This window comes from Ammospiza caudacuta, chromosome 9 (assembly GCF_027887145.1).
Source record: "Ammospiza caudacuta isolate bAmmCau1 chromosome 9, bAmmCau1.pri, whole genome shotgun sequence".
Taxonomy (NCBI): domain Eukaryota; kingdom Metazoa; phylum Chordata; class Aves; order Passeriformes; family Passerellidae; genus Ammospiza; species Ammospiza caudacuta.
In genome coordinates this window covers 12,719,630-12,732,725 of record NC_080601.1, presented here as the reverse complement: position 1 = coordinate 12,732,725, position 13,096 = coordinate 12,719,630, and the positions used below count along the sequence as shown (strand labels likewise).

General features: G+C 45.5%; 1 protein-coding gene across 5 annotated transcripts; it reads right to left on the bottom strand.

Annotated features, from left to right (window-relative positions):
* Positions 1-644: 644 nt before the first annotated feature.
* On the bottom strand, positions 645-12,760 carry NCOA4 (nuclear receptor coactivator 4). 5 transcript variants are annotated; one of them, XM_058810126.1, is made up of 10 exons: positions 12,715-12,760; positions 7,146-7,299; positions 6,537-6,677; positions 6,336-6,424; positions 5,784-5,892; positions 5,129-5,200; positions 4,605-4,748; positions 3,365-4,381; positions 2,960-3,049; positions 645-2,410 (listed from the first exon to the last, which is right to left on the bottom strand). In XM_058810126.1, exons 2-10 carry the CDS (start codon positions 7,284-7,286, stop codon positions 2,405-2,407), a joined length of 1,809 nt encoding a protein of 602 aa, XP_058666109.1. In that variant the 5' UTR covers positions 7,287-7,299; positions 12,715-12,760; the 3' UTR covers positions 645-2,404. The 5 variants fall into 5 exon arrangements, with proteins under 5 accessions (XP_058666109.1, XP_058666108.1, XP_058666107.1 ...); XM_058810125.1 differs by lacking the exon at positions 12,715-12,760 and adding an exon at positions 12,604-12,696; XM_058810124.1 differs by lacking the exon at positions 12,715-12,760 and adding an exon at positions 9,694-9,862.
* Positions 12,761-13,096: the final 336 nt, after the last annotated feature.

Below are 13,096 nucleotides of genomic sequence, written 5' to 3'. Positions count from 1 at the left end.
GCTCTAACAAAGAACTTCCAGTCCACTTTAAAAAAAAGGTGTGTGTGCACATCCCCACATGAAATTTAAGGTATGGTGGCTCAAAGGCTGCCAGGCCCAGCTGTAAACGTTCTCCTAATGAACAATGAGCAGTGCAGGCTGCAGTTAAATACTGGACAATACTCAGTGGAGGAACCGGTCGTGCAGGGAGGCTGATGCTCAAACACCACAGAGACAGAAGAACTCAATTCCAATTGCACAGATGTTCTTCAGCCATGGGAGAAGAGGACCAAATGCTACTAAAATCCAAGAATCCTCACTAAGTATTCAAGAGTGCTAAGAAGCAAATGGGTCATTTTGTCCAAGTCTGTTTCTTCCAACAGGTGAGCAAAGCCCGGGTGACTCAGACACACCAGCTGCATGCCCAGGGGGTCACACTGCAAGGAGCTGACAGGAGCTTCCCACTCAGTGTTCTCGAGTGTGCCAGCTCCCAGAGTTTCCCTGCTCTGGAGCTGCACTGAGCTCCAGGCAGTGGAGAATGAACTAAAGCATGTGAATCCCATCTGCATGGAAGCACAACTGTAGCAGCTTCCAGACAGAGGCAAGCTGGACAGGTGCCACAGCAGTTTTTGTTGACCATCTTGTAAATGAGACATAATACACACTTTGGTTGCAGTTATTTTTTAATGGAAAAGACTAATCAATGTTTCACATAAATATCAATTAGTGACAAGTCAGTTGAGTAAAGGAATACATACCCCCAAGTTTTAAAGGCTCATAATGAACTGAGACAAAGCACACAATGACGACTACATGGAATTCATTGGAAGAGGTGGGCTGCACGTCAATCCCATTCATTAAGTTCAGCTGCTGATCACATCTGTTGCTGGAGTTAGTCACAGTGCAGTCTTCCCATGGAGCAACAAGGACACGTGAAGGGGAAAGTGAACTCCTAAAACACTTCTCTGCCTCCAGCAGAAAGCCCTGGCTATGAAAGTACAAAAGCCTCAAGTGTTTTGCTGATGTTAAGCCCTTTCAGGGTCTGGTTTCAGATGTGCAGTCTCCCCTTCTCAGACTAAAAACTTACTTTGAAATGAATGCACAGGATTGATCAGACAGGAATGTGTTCACACTGCAAAGTGACACCAAGGTTGGATCTTAATAATAATTTCTTTTCTCAGGGTTGTGAGGAACTCAAATCACTTTTATTCCCGGGCAGGCTGCAGGGATGGGGAGAAGGGGGACCTATTTTCATAGTCATCAAGAGCAATTTGTTAAGTGAGTAGAAGCTGCACCAGAAGCTATGGAGCTTCACAGTTTTCCATGGAGCCTGACAGGCATGATCCACGTTTCCGCAGACCGTCTTTGCACTCGTTCCTACAGGCTCAAAAGGCTAAATATCTGAAGAGGTATTGCTCATATTATGTCCACAGCTTCAGGAAGATCCACTTTCACACACATAATCACATGGAAACCACAGATTAAATACCTTTAAACTGCATCAGTGGGAGCCACAGTTTGCCAAGTCAGTGTTTCCCAATTAAACAGCAGGTCATCAATCTGCTGAAGGCATCTAATTCCCCAAATATTACCTTTAAATATTATGTGGCTAAGATGCCTGCTTTCCAGTGGTTTAGTCAATAAGAATTCATTATGAATTATCTAGAACTAACAGAAACCCACATTTCATTTTCCAGCTTTTTCAGTGACATTCAAATTGTTTGTAAATGCTGGGGACACAGTAGGGTCTGATCTACTGATGCATGAAAATTAACACCCTACCCTGTTCTCTGAAAGACTCAAAATTCACAAGAAGAGTTTTGATTTAAAACTAAGTTACCAATTCTCCTGTCACATGTTTAGGTCCCATAAATCCATGTATTTTTCCAAGTCTGGATTTCACACATTTAGCTGGGAAATGCACCAACACAAGATGCAAATGAAACCTCCAAAGTGAGCAACTGCTCCATAAACAAATTGCTTGCAAGTACAGCCTAAGTAAGCTGGAACCCAACGCATGACAGTTGTAGCAGCTGAAAGAACAGCAGCACTTGTAAAGTCACTGTCAAAGGTGGATGTTCCACAGCACCAGGAAGATTCTGCTTTATACCTGCACTGGCCTCAACATACTTGGAGTGTCAACCCATTAAAGATCCTTGGATTCCCATAACAGATAGAAATTGCCTAACACCTCTAAAGCATCAGATTGCTAATGGTCAGTGGGTTTACATTTCAGAATTAATGACAACAAAAAGGGATCTTCTGCACCAGAACTCTGTTAGATAAGGAATCTTTCTTTTTGTTATAATTTTAGAAGAGAAAGCAGATGGCCAAACACAAAACACAAGCACTCAGCTGGCTGCAGTCACTCAGTGTGATGTGCGACTGATAGCAGGAAGGGGATGGTTTCAACACATCCAGTTCTTCACATCTAAACAAATTTAAAACAGGGTTATTATTCTCTTTGATAAAAAGCAACTTTGGAAAAAAAAAACAACTATAATAACAAAAAGTTATATTAACATTCCTCCCAGAATTGAGGATCCTGCCTTTAAGGGTTTGAAGTACTCCTGCTAAGGACTATTTTCATTAATTGCAAAAACAATGACAAAGAGTTATCATCAGAAAGGAAAGGCATTATGTCAGCTGTAAATACATTACAAAGGTAAGAAAGAAGCTGCCTGGAGATTGATACACTAATTCCATATCTTAGTTACAGTCGGAGTTACCAAGTGTCAATCAGTTGAGAGATTTACACAAGAACAGAAGTGATTCCCTCCCTGGCCTGTGATCAGAAGAGGAGGATTAATAACAAAGAGGAACGGTCCAAACTGTTAAAAAGGTGTAATGGGGAGGAAATTACTACGCTGTTAAACTTAAGGTTTAAAGAATTTAAGGTGACCATTAGCTGCCAGTGTGTGTGTTCTGTACCCCCCAGTTCTGATTAGGCTCAGCTGTTCTAATACATTCTGTATCCTACCTGTAAAGGAGACCGATACAGCCATTTTTCGTTATCTCCACTGAGCTTCATGCAGGCAAAAAGGTCACAAACTGTAGGAAGGCCAAAGTCCTGAAAGAGAAGTCACCTTCATTACCAACCCCAAACATAAATACAATCTGATACATCTTCAAATTCTGTAAAGTGTTCAAAACCAAAACTGACTTTTGAGTCTTTGAGATTAATACTTTCTTCATTTAGTATACCATATTAACTTGTTTAGTGCTAAGTAACTAATAATTGCGAGAACATTAAAACAGTCAAGAAACCTAAAAACTTTCAGTCAGTATTATCTAGAAGAGCTATGACTTTGGAAGAGAATGAAGCCATTAAATTCAGTAAAGCAATAAACCTGGCACATTAGACACAAAAGTATCAAGAGCTTATGCTCACTTGTGCTTTCTTACGCAGAAGCCATTTATCTTCCACTGGAGGCAGGTTTGCATTTTCTAGGTCATTTGAAGCCAACACCCAACTGTTTACATTTAAGGGGAGGTGGAATGGAGCCAAGAGGTCTAGGAAAGGACTCTTGAAACTCTTGTCTGCTTTCTCCCAACTCTCCTTTTCTTCTGTGCTTTCTGCTTTGTGCTCAGCCTTGGCCAGCCAGCTTGTCAGAGGCCTCTCGAGCAAAGCTTTCCAGGGCTCTGCAATCTCTGCTGAATAATCTGCTTTCTCTGCACTCACGGGTTCCCCTGGGAGCTGCTGGGCGGGGCTAAGCCAGGAACTGGCAGCAAACTTGGTCTTCTCATGCTGAGGGTCTGGAACATCTCTCTGGCTGACTGGAACTCCATTTTTGTCCTTCCCATCTTTTTTCAGAAGCCATTTGCAAAGAGCCTCTTTTCCACAGTTTTCATCACACACACATTCTGAAAAGCTGGCACAGAGATCATTAGCTTTGCACACATCTTCCACTTTAAAGGGGGCCTGAGGATGCTGAAGAAGCCAAGCATTTACAGCAGATGTAGTGGGTGATTTCTTTCCATCAAGATGCTCATTCAGGCACTTCAGATTTCCCAGGTTCTCAATTTCCACACTTTTGCTCTGGCTGCCAGGACAACTGGTACATGTTTCAGCTTTGAGGAGCCAATCATTCAAATTGCATTCTTCCCTAAAAGGTTTAAATTCATTCTTCCATTTCTCATCTGAAGCAATACTTCCATTTTCTGTGTCAGGAGTAAGCAGCCAGTCAGAAAGGTCCATGTCTTCTTGTCCAAGGGACTCTAATTCCTCCACCTTTTCAACAGTGGAAAAGGATGAGTTAAGAGTAGCGGTGGAGTCCCTGCAACCAGGGGAATCTGTCTTCCCAGCAAGATCACGTTGCTGATTGTGCAGAAGCCAGTTCTCCAAAGCCTTCAGATTTCCCCAGGCTTGCTCAAAATAGCAGACTTTGGAAGAATTCAAATTCTAGAAAAGACACATTGAAATATATCTATTAAAACTAAAAGGCAATGTTCTGTTTGTATAGTTAGAGCTCAGAGCATTCAGCTAGTGAGTGCCAAAGCATCAGGGGAACATGAGGCAGAAGGAAGAGTACTACAGAAGGTTTCATTCCCACCACATTGTGCTTGCAATCAGGTACTGTGTTTTCCCCTCCGTTCAAAACTAGGTTAGCACACAAGAGGTTTACCTGGCTGGGCTCTGGCACACACTTTTGGGTGACCCATTCCTCAAGGTTGGTGCTGGGAACGTAGGGAGCCTGGCGCACGGGCACGGGCCTGCTTCCGAGTAACCAGCCAGCCAGCGAGGCGCTCACTGCCCCGCACTGCGCCTGCTGCCGAGAGACAAGGCCTGCTTAGGGAAGGACTGGCTGCTGAGCAGCTGTGCTGAACACCAACACAGGCAGGCAGCAGGACTTCTGCACCAGAAGGAAAAACAGTCCCCTCTAATTACAAAAAATCCCATAGGAATTGGATAGTTCCAACATAATGAACATTCCATTAAAAAAATCCTGTCAGCCACACCCCACACGCACTTTCATACTCTGCTCCTGGAGCAGCTACGATATCAGATCACTCTGCTCACCACAGCCACTGTCACTGGCTACCCAAGCATCTTAAACACACACAAGCCACTACTCAAGCTCACATAACGTGCTTGAGTTCTCCTCTTTCCTCTAATGCAATTAAACACACACACACAGGTCAGTCTTACCTGCTCACAGTTCATTAGGGCAACACTCTGCCCTGGGAACCAGGGAGAAGTATTCTCTCTCTCTGAGGTTTGCTGAAAGAAAAGTAAAAATGAATTTAAATCTCCATTTTGTCCAGTTTCTAGGACAAATTCTACAATAAAGCAGAAGTAAAGCACAGTTACAAATTCTCAGTGCTTTATAGCTAACAATGTTCTCAACATATACAAACAGAGAAAAATTTACTATAAAAATACTACCTTGAGTCTGCTTCCTTTAACAGAATTGTCTCCAACAACACAGGAAACACGCCGCTTACATCAGAATCCCAAAATACTTTTATCACAGAAAATATCTACTATGTTTTAACTATTGCTATCTAAAGAAAACAGTAATGAACTTTCATCTGCTGGAATAGAGGAAAAATGCAGTAGTCATTCCCTCAGCCTCTGCCAAAATACATTAAAATAACGTGCATAACTAAACTCAGTTGAAAACTACATGCAATAATTAATAAACCACTGTGTATTTATTATACAGCTAAAATTGTATGACTCACACACAGAAGCCATTCAAGCTGTCACTAAAAGCAAAAATATCACTTGGAATATATTGCTCTACTGAAAAAAAAAATCTTTGAGGCAAATATTCCAAGGGAAGGGAAGTCCTGGTGCTTACCATCGTTTTAATGGAACCAAATGAGGTAATAGCTTGGCGAAGGTAAGATGTGTCAGCCTCAAAATTCAGGATGGAAGACTCTTCAGGTTTGAGTGTAAGACTTTCCAGTCTGAAAGAGAAAGGTGATTGTTACAGAAAGGAAAAAAAATTACAATCTTCATCTGTCCTGTTTCAGAAGTCAGTCCGTTATTTCATAAAAAGGCTTTCAAGTTACTTGGCACTAACTAGGCAACAAAGAAGACTTTTGATACAGCATACAAGAAAGGAATGGCTATCTACAAACCAAGAACAGAATAAATTGTCAGCAAAACACAAGTTTCACCTTCTTACTTCAACTGCCATCAATATTTGAAATAATCTGCATAAATGAGTACCTCTCCTGCTCATTATAGCCCTGGTTTATCACCTCAGACTGCTGTTCTTATTTCTAGGAACTATTGAAAATGTAGGAACAGTGAGATCTATTACTTCTATTAGAATAAAAAAATCAGATTAAATTCCTAAGTTAAAATAAACCCAACTGTGTTAACTTGCATCATAAAACAGATTTACCTCTCCAGGCAAATTGAAATCTGGTTTGCCAGTTCGTTACTGTAGGAGTGTTCCAGCTGATGAATAAGGCAATTGAACTGTCCCAAGTACTGCATGGAAGACAAAACGCACGTTATTGTTTCAGCTCCCAGGATTAAAATTGAGCCAATACTTGCAAGAAAAAAGTTTGCTGGAAAATGCCAGCGCAGCAACCAAGCTTACCCAGTAGAGCTGCTGTGCCTGCTGCTGCAAGGCCTCCTCTTTGAGCTGCTGGATGAGATCCACCTGCTCGAAGAGCCACACCTCACGGCTGCGCAGGCACTCCAGCTGCCGGCTGATGTGGCTGTGGATCTTGGCCTTCACCTGCCAGGAGACACACACCATTTCCACATCTGTCAAGCACAGTGCACACACATGTGCTGCACTGACTGCAAACTCCTGTCTGTCAGTGGCAAAAGGCATTTCTGGAGTGATTTATTTCTCAGAAACTCAGCACAGTCACCCACATGACTCAGGTCAGTAACAGTTCCGAGGCTACCTTTAAAGAGGTAGCAAAGAATAATGTTATTAGTAATCTCTCTCTATTCTGATGTTTCAGCCATCAGCTTTTGGAAATGCTGCATGCCTAAGCTTGCAGAATTGATAAAGAAAATAAAGGTATACAGGAATACCTTTATCAAGAGTGTTGGCAAAATGACACAGCAACGTGTTTGCAAACTGCTAGGAAAATTTCAGACCACTATGATAATAGTAAATATTCTGGAATAATAAAAACTTTAATTGGAATTATGTTAGTTATTAAAAAATTCTTAAGAAGTAATTTAAAATTACCTCCTGCCAGTTTTCTTTAATCTGCTGTTCAGCTTTGACAATTCCAGATATAGCTGTTTCCAAGTCCTTCTTTGCTTGAAGGCACTTTGCCAGAGTCTCACTGCTGCAGGAATTTCTATTTCTATCTTGTGGTGGACTCATTCTTGAAGTGTTCCTAAAACACAATGAAAAAACGATTTCTTAACAGTTTCTATTCCTCTTTAAGAGAAGAGGAAGGGCATCATATGAAGAACCATCTGCTCTACTTCACTTTAAAGGTGAACAAAAAAGCCCCTAAGACCCTACACAGATGCAAGTTTTCTAAACACACATAAGGCTCTCCTCCAGGAGCAACAACGGTCTCTGAAACACCTCAGCCCACAGAATTTGCACAATCACAGGAAAACCAACAGATATTTGACAACAGCTTCAGCCACAGGAGTTTAGGCAATCCTCCCTGCCAGGCACCTTCCTCCAGCTTTTATGCCTAGCCAGCAAACTGGCTGAGGGTGGATTCAGGGAAGGTTCAGCAGCAATGTTGGAGCTGGGGGAGAATGGCTTGACCAGGGGCAGGAAATATTTCAGTCACCCTTCTTTCCTCTGCAGGCAATGAGCTTGCTCCCATAAGTGAGAAAATTCCAATACAGTTTCTGTAAAGAACTGAAAACCCACATGTTGCTACAAAGATCATTCTTTACTAAGCTGCAGAGGCCAGAATTTCCACAGCTACCCATTTTGTCCTGGGCACAGCTCTGGTCACTTAGCTTCAGCACAGCCTCAAGTAGAAGGGGTTCAAATACAAAATTTCTGCAGAAGTGATACTGGCAAGGATTCTGCAAGTAAGAGAAAAGACAGTATGGATTTTCAGTAAAAACAGGAAGGATCACTGCAAGCACTTTTCCTAACCAGTGGGTTATTTTGTTACCAAAGAGTTTGAATTCTCCTGTCAGTTTCATGAGATTCCTGAAGCACTAAACATTCATAGTATTTATTCTATTTAAACGAGTCTTCAGCAATGACAACTATGGAAATTCCCAGCAGATTTAAAGTATACACATGTGCCAATCTAAAATGTCACAAATTTTACCACAGCTCTGGAGAGAACTGAAAGTAGTTTTGAATTTAACAAGACAACCAAGAACTTGCTTCCTGAGCAGCTATTTAGTCTGCAATTTCCAAGCCCCATGATCATATAAACTGCAACCCAAAAGTCCTTCTACAGGAAGATATAAAACTGTGTGTGTGTCACACAGGAGAGGGCTAAGAGTGGCTTGCCAGTGGAAGGTGACAGAAAAAGCAATGTTCATGGTGGGGCAGGAGCAGAGGCTGCAGCTCCCTCGGTTCCCTCAGCACCATGGGCTCCCTGTCCCTCCGGACACAAGACACAGAAGCCACCCCAAGGCCCTGCACACAACTCAATCCCATCCTCACCATAACACCTCATCCTCTAGGAACTGCAGAGCACAAATACAAGAGAACTCAAATGTAATATTGATGTTATTTTGCACCAAATCAGACGGTGCAGAAGTCCAAATACATCATTCTCCATGCTGTGCTGTGAGCACCAGTATTTGCATCCCCTAGCTTGTTCACAGGTTCACTTCTATAAGGTTTCATGATCTTCACCATGCTAGCAAAATGCAATAAAAGGTAAGCTAAGCTTTTTCTCACAACACTCCCCAGACTTTATCTTGCTTTGCAACTCTCATGTACAACCTACAGCAAGTAGGAGCCAACAGTGTAAGTGGGAGCCCTAAGTTCTCAGATGTAATCTAACAAGTTGATGACAGCAATACACCCAGCCAAGAAAACAAGGATATTAGGTACCTTAAAAACTATCATGTACCCAAAAGTAAATTTAAAACATCATATTGGTTATTATTTCATTTTTATATTCTTACATAACAACATCAAAGTCTGAAAGGCTAAATAAAACTACCATATTTGCTCACACAATAGATAATGTATTTAACTCTTGTGAAAATTATGCTAACCTACTTTATCACACTCTGTATTAGCAACTTTGTAGTGGCACAATTAAATTTAAGAAGCTTACACACTCTTCTCTAATGATCTCTGAAACTACTGTTAGCTGCTTTTCCTTCTTTTCAATGATTGCAAGGGACTCACTCCAGAATGTATGGAAAGAATGAATGCTGCCTTCCTCCAGCCAGCCAGCCCCTGCTAAAATGGCTGTTCTGAGGCTTTGTTGCAAATAAGCCAGTAAAACTCATATGTGGAGCATGAGAGCCAATCCACTCCTCTTTTTCATTTCCACAAACCTCTAACAAAACCAAGTGGGGGCAAGCACCTATTTCATTGCTTCCCAGTTACTCCCAAATAGCACTGAGAATTTAAGAGGTTTTCAGGTCACATGCTCTGATACACCCGCGATCACACAATTCGGCTCAAGAGTAACAAAACACAGGAAGGCACCGGGCTGCCACGCTCGGTGACCTGCCCTGGCCATTTCCGTGCCACCAGGCGGTTTCCAGGCACGCGGGGGTCCCCGGCAGCCCCCGCTCCGTGCGCCACGGCACGCACACCCCACCGATGAGCTCGCACTTACTTTCCGCGCTCAGGAAGCAACCCCGCAATGTCCTGTTTATAACGCGGCCTCCATTCCCCGGCGCGGCCTCCGGAATGCTCCCAACGCTGCAAATATCCGCTCCGAGCCCCGGCTCGCTGGAGCGGGCCCCCGCCTTATCGGGGCGGCCCAGCCCTTGCCCCGCCCCGGCCACCGCGCCCGGCCGAGCCGCACGTCCGCAGCGCGGGGCGGGCCCGGGCCGGCCGCGACCACCGGCACCGGGCCGGGCGGGGACCGAGCCGGGCCGAGCCGCTCTGCCCCGGCCTGGCTCCGTCAGCCACAGCACCGAGCGCCTCCGAACGTCCTACCAGCAGTTGAAACCGCGGAACCTCAACGTTTTGCAACAAAACCGCTATTTCTTGCAACTTGCTAAGTGTGGCAATGTATCTTCTTCATGCAACAACAAAGCAGAGCCGAGCGCTGAGGCATCCAGCGCGGATGGAGCAGCAAGGTCCAAAGAGCTGCGAGCCGATCCAGCTGCCGAGCTCAGCCCTCCGGCCCTGGCCATGCACAGCCCAGCACTGAGGCTCCCCATCCAGCACTGAGCCTGCAGCGTGCCAGAATCCTGACACTGAGCAGCTCGGATGCGAGTTAGCTCCTGGAAGGACCAAAATGACACCCACACATACACAACTCTTGTCACATCTAGTCTTGCTTCCACAATTTCACACACTCAGCTGAGGAAAGCACCCAGAATTGCCTCGGTTGGAAAGGACCTTGAAGATCACGCTGTTCCAATGCCTCTGCCATAGGCAGGGACACCTGTCACTAGACCAGGGTGCCCAGCGCCCCATCCAGCCTGGCCTTGAATACTCCCAGGGATGGGCCCTGCACGTGTCCTCGTCTGCATACAAGCAGTAAAAATGTCATAGCATGAAACCAAAAGAACCGCCTGAATGATAAGCATTATTATATTATTGTTTCTAAATAGTAAAATAACTACCAGTTTTTACAGAAGACTTATGGCTCCTTGGAGAAGTGCCACCACAAGACCCTGCAGCTACAACTCCTGGTCACAGGTGCTCTGTGCAACCTCCTGGCTGCCTGCGCTCCACCCCTGGGATGTAACTTCCCACAGGTCAGAAACCGCTGGACAAAAATAATTTGAAGCTTTTAATTAAGTATGTGGCTGCTGGTGAGCAGAGGAGGAGGAGACAACCCTTCCTCTTCTGCAAACAGGCTGGCAGGAAACTGGTTCTACCAGCTTTTCACTCTCAGCACAACCATCCCCGCTGCCCTTGGGAACAGCATTGTTTTCCATTTCAAATGGGTGTGGAAAAATCACCTCAAAACCAGGGTTGTGCAGAGCCTTTGTTGGGGAAAAGCTGCTGAAGGGAATGAAGCCTCCCATTGAACAGGCTCTATTTATAAACGGAATGATTTCTGCCATTTGGCAGGACAAGACTGCTCCAGAGGTCTCTCTGACCTGTCTTTATGTGGCTTTAAACCAGCAGCCTTGTTTGAACTGAAATCCCCACTGACTTCCATCTAACCCCACCAAAAAACAGAAGTTCCTCTTAAGAAGCTCTCCCAAATTAGACAGGCAGGAGTTGTGGTCGGGGAGTGAAGTACTCTAAGTACACGAGCTGAATCTGGGAACTTCCCATTTACATCCAAGCATAACAAGCACTTTGAACAGTGCAGCATCAGCATTATGTACCAGTATCTGCATGCAGCTCCTGCTAGAGGGATAATTTTACTCCAAAACAAGTATATCACACCCTATTTTTTAAGTCATAAGCCATGTGAAGCAAAGAAATAACCTTTAACAGTTTCAAGCCAGAGAAAAAGTGAAATAAGCACCTTGAGAAATAGTAACAGAAGTTTTAGGAATTACATTTTCTAAAATTCAGGTAGTTTTCATCTGTCTGCACAGTATATGGTCTGTGCCACAGACCTGAACACCTGTGACTACGTTTTCTGCCTGTTTTAGCTCTGAAACAGCCCGGCCAGCGCACAGAGCACTTGTACTGAGACAATCTCACAAGAGCTGGGCTCTGAACAATCACAAGTCACTAATGCAGCTGTGAAGAAGTCTGATCACTACTTTATTCCATCTATCATAAATATTTTATGCACAACAAGCAAATAACTGAAATCACAAGGTATCTGAATATGAAGGCCTGATATCTCTATGCTATAATTACTGAAAATACCAAAGAAGATACCCCAGAGTGGGGAAGACACACATTTACCTTAACTCAGATTGCACATTACAACACATCTTCCAGACTACTGCACTTATAAACCCTTCGGAAAACAAGTGACAAACCCCCGGTTGTACCTGCAGCACCTGGCCCCAAAGGCAGCACTGCCATGCTCTCTGCACATCCAGCTACCCAAGGTTAGGCACTTGCAGCGTGACGAGCTGTGTTTTTTACATGGCTGCCGGCTTTTTTCCGCTCCCCTGACTGCACACCTTATCGAAAGGCTCGGGGGAAGGCACCTTGTTCCTCTATCATCTTTTCTCTTTAATCCCAGCCACAAGCACCGAGTTAAAGCTGTCAGAATGCTCGGCAAACCCCCCAAGCTCCGGTTCACATCACTTACCAGCAACGAACAACACACGTCTGACAAACTTTAACAAACGCGATGCGGCACAACCCCGACCATTGCTAACCCAGACATTTACTGCTTATATAACCTCCGAGAAGCGCAGCTACTAACAAAAGACTTGGCCTTTGCAATTAGAAACGTGGCTTTAGGAGCGCTCCAGGCACAACCTCCCCGGCACACGGAGAGCGAGATCAGTACAAAACCCCGTCTCCGTGTTCCGAGCGAGCCCTGCGCCGCGGAGCGTCCATTTCCCCAGCGACCTGCCCGAGCCAGGCCGGCTGCCTGGGCACTTCCCGCAGGGCGGCACGGCACGAGGTGCCGCACGGGATGCCTTACCGGGTGCCTTACGGGATTCCTTACGGGATTTCTTACGGGATTCCTCACGGGACGGCTCCCGGCTCCCCCCCGGATGTCTGCCCCGCCCTGCCGGCCCCGCCGCCCCCTCACCGCTGCCCGCGCGCCGCTCCCTCAGCCCCGCGCCGTCCGCCCGCCCGCCGGCCCCGCGCGCTCTCGCGAGACCGCCGGCCGCGCGCCCCCTGCCGGAGCGGCGGAGCGGCTGAGGGAGCGCTGTGGGCGGCACTGCTGCTGCTCCTCGCGGCAGCCAAAATCCGGGAATCGCGGCAAAATCCTCGGAGCACAGAACGTGTATCACGGGGCGAGCCACCGCTGTGGGTCTTTATCGTGTCCACCGGAAATTTCCCAGAGTACGTGCCTTGGTGTGGCTTTCCGCAAGTGTGAAGCATGGCAGAACGCCTCCCAGTACAGCCGCCCCGCTTTCCTGCTGGGAACAGGACCCAGTCACTGCTCCCTGCCCGCACGCTTTAGCCGG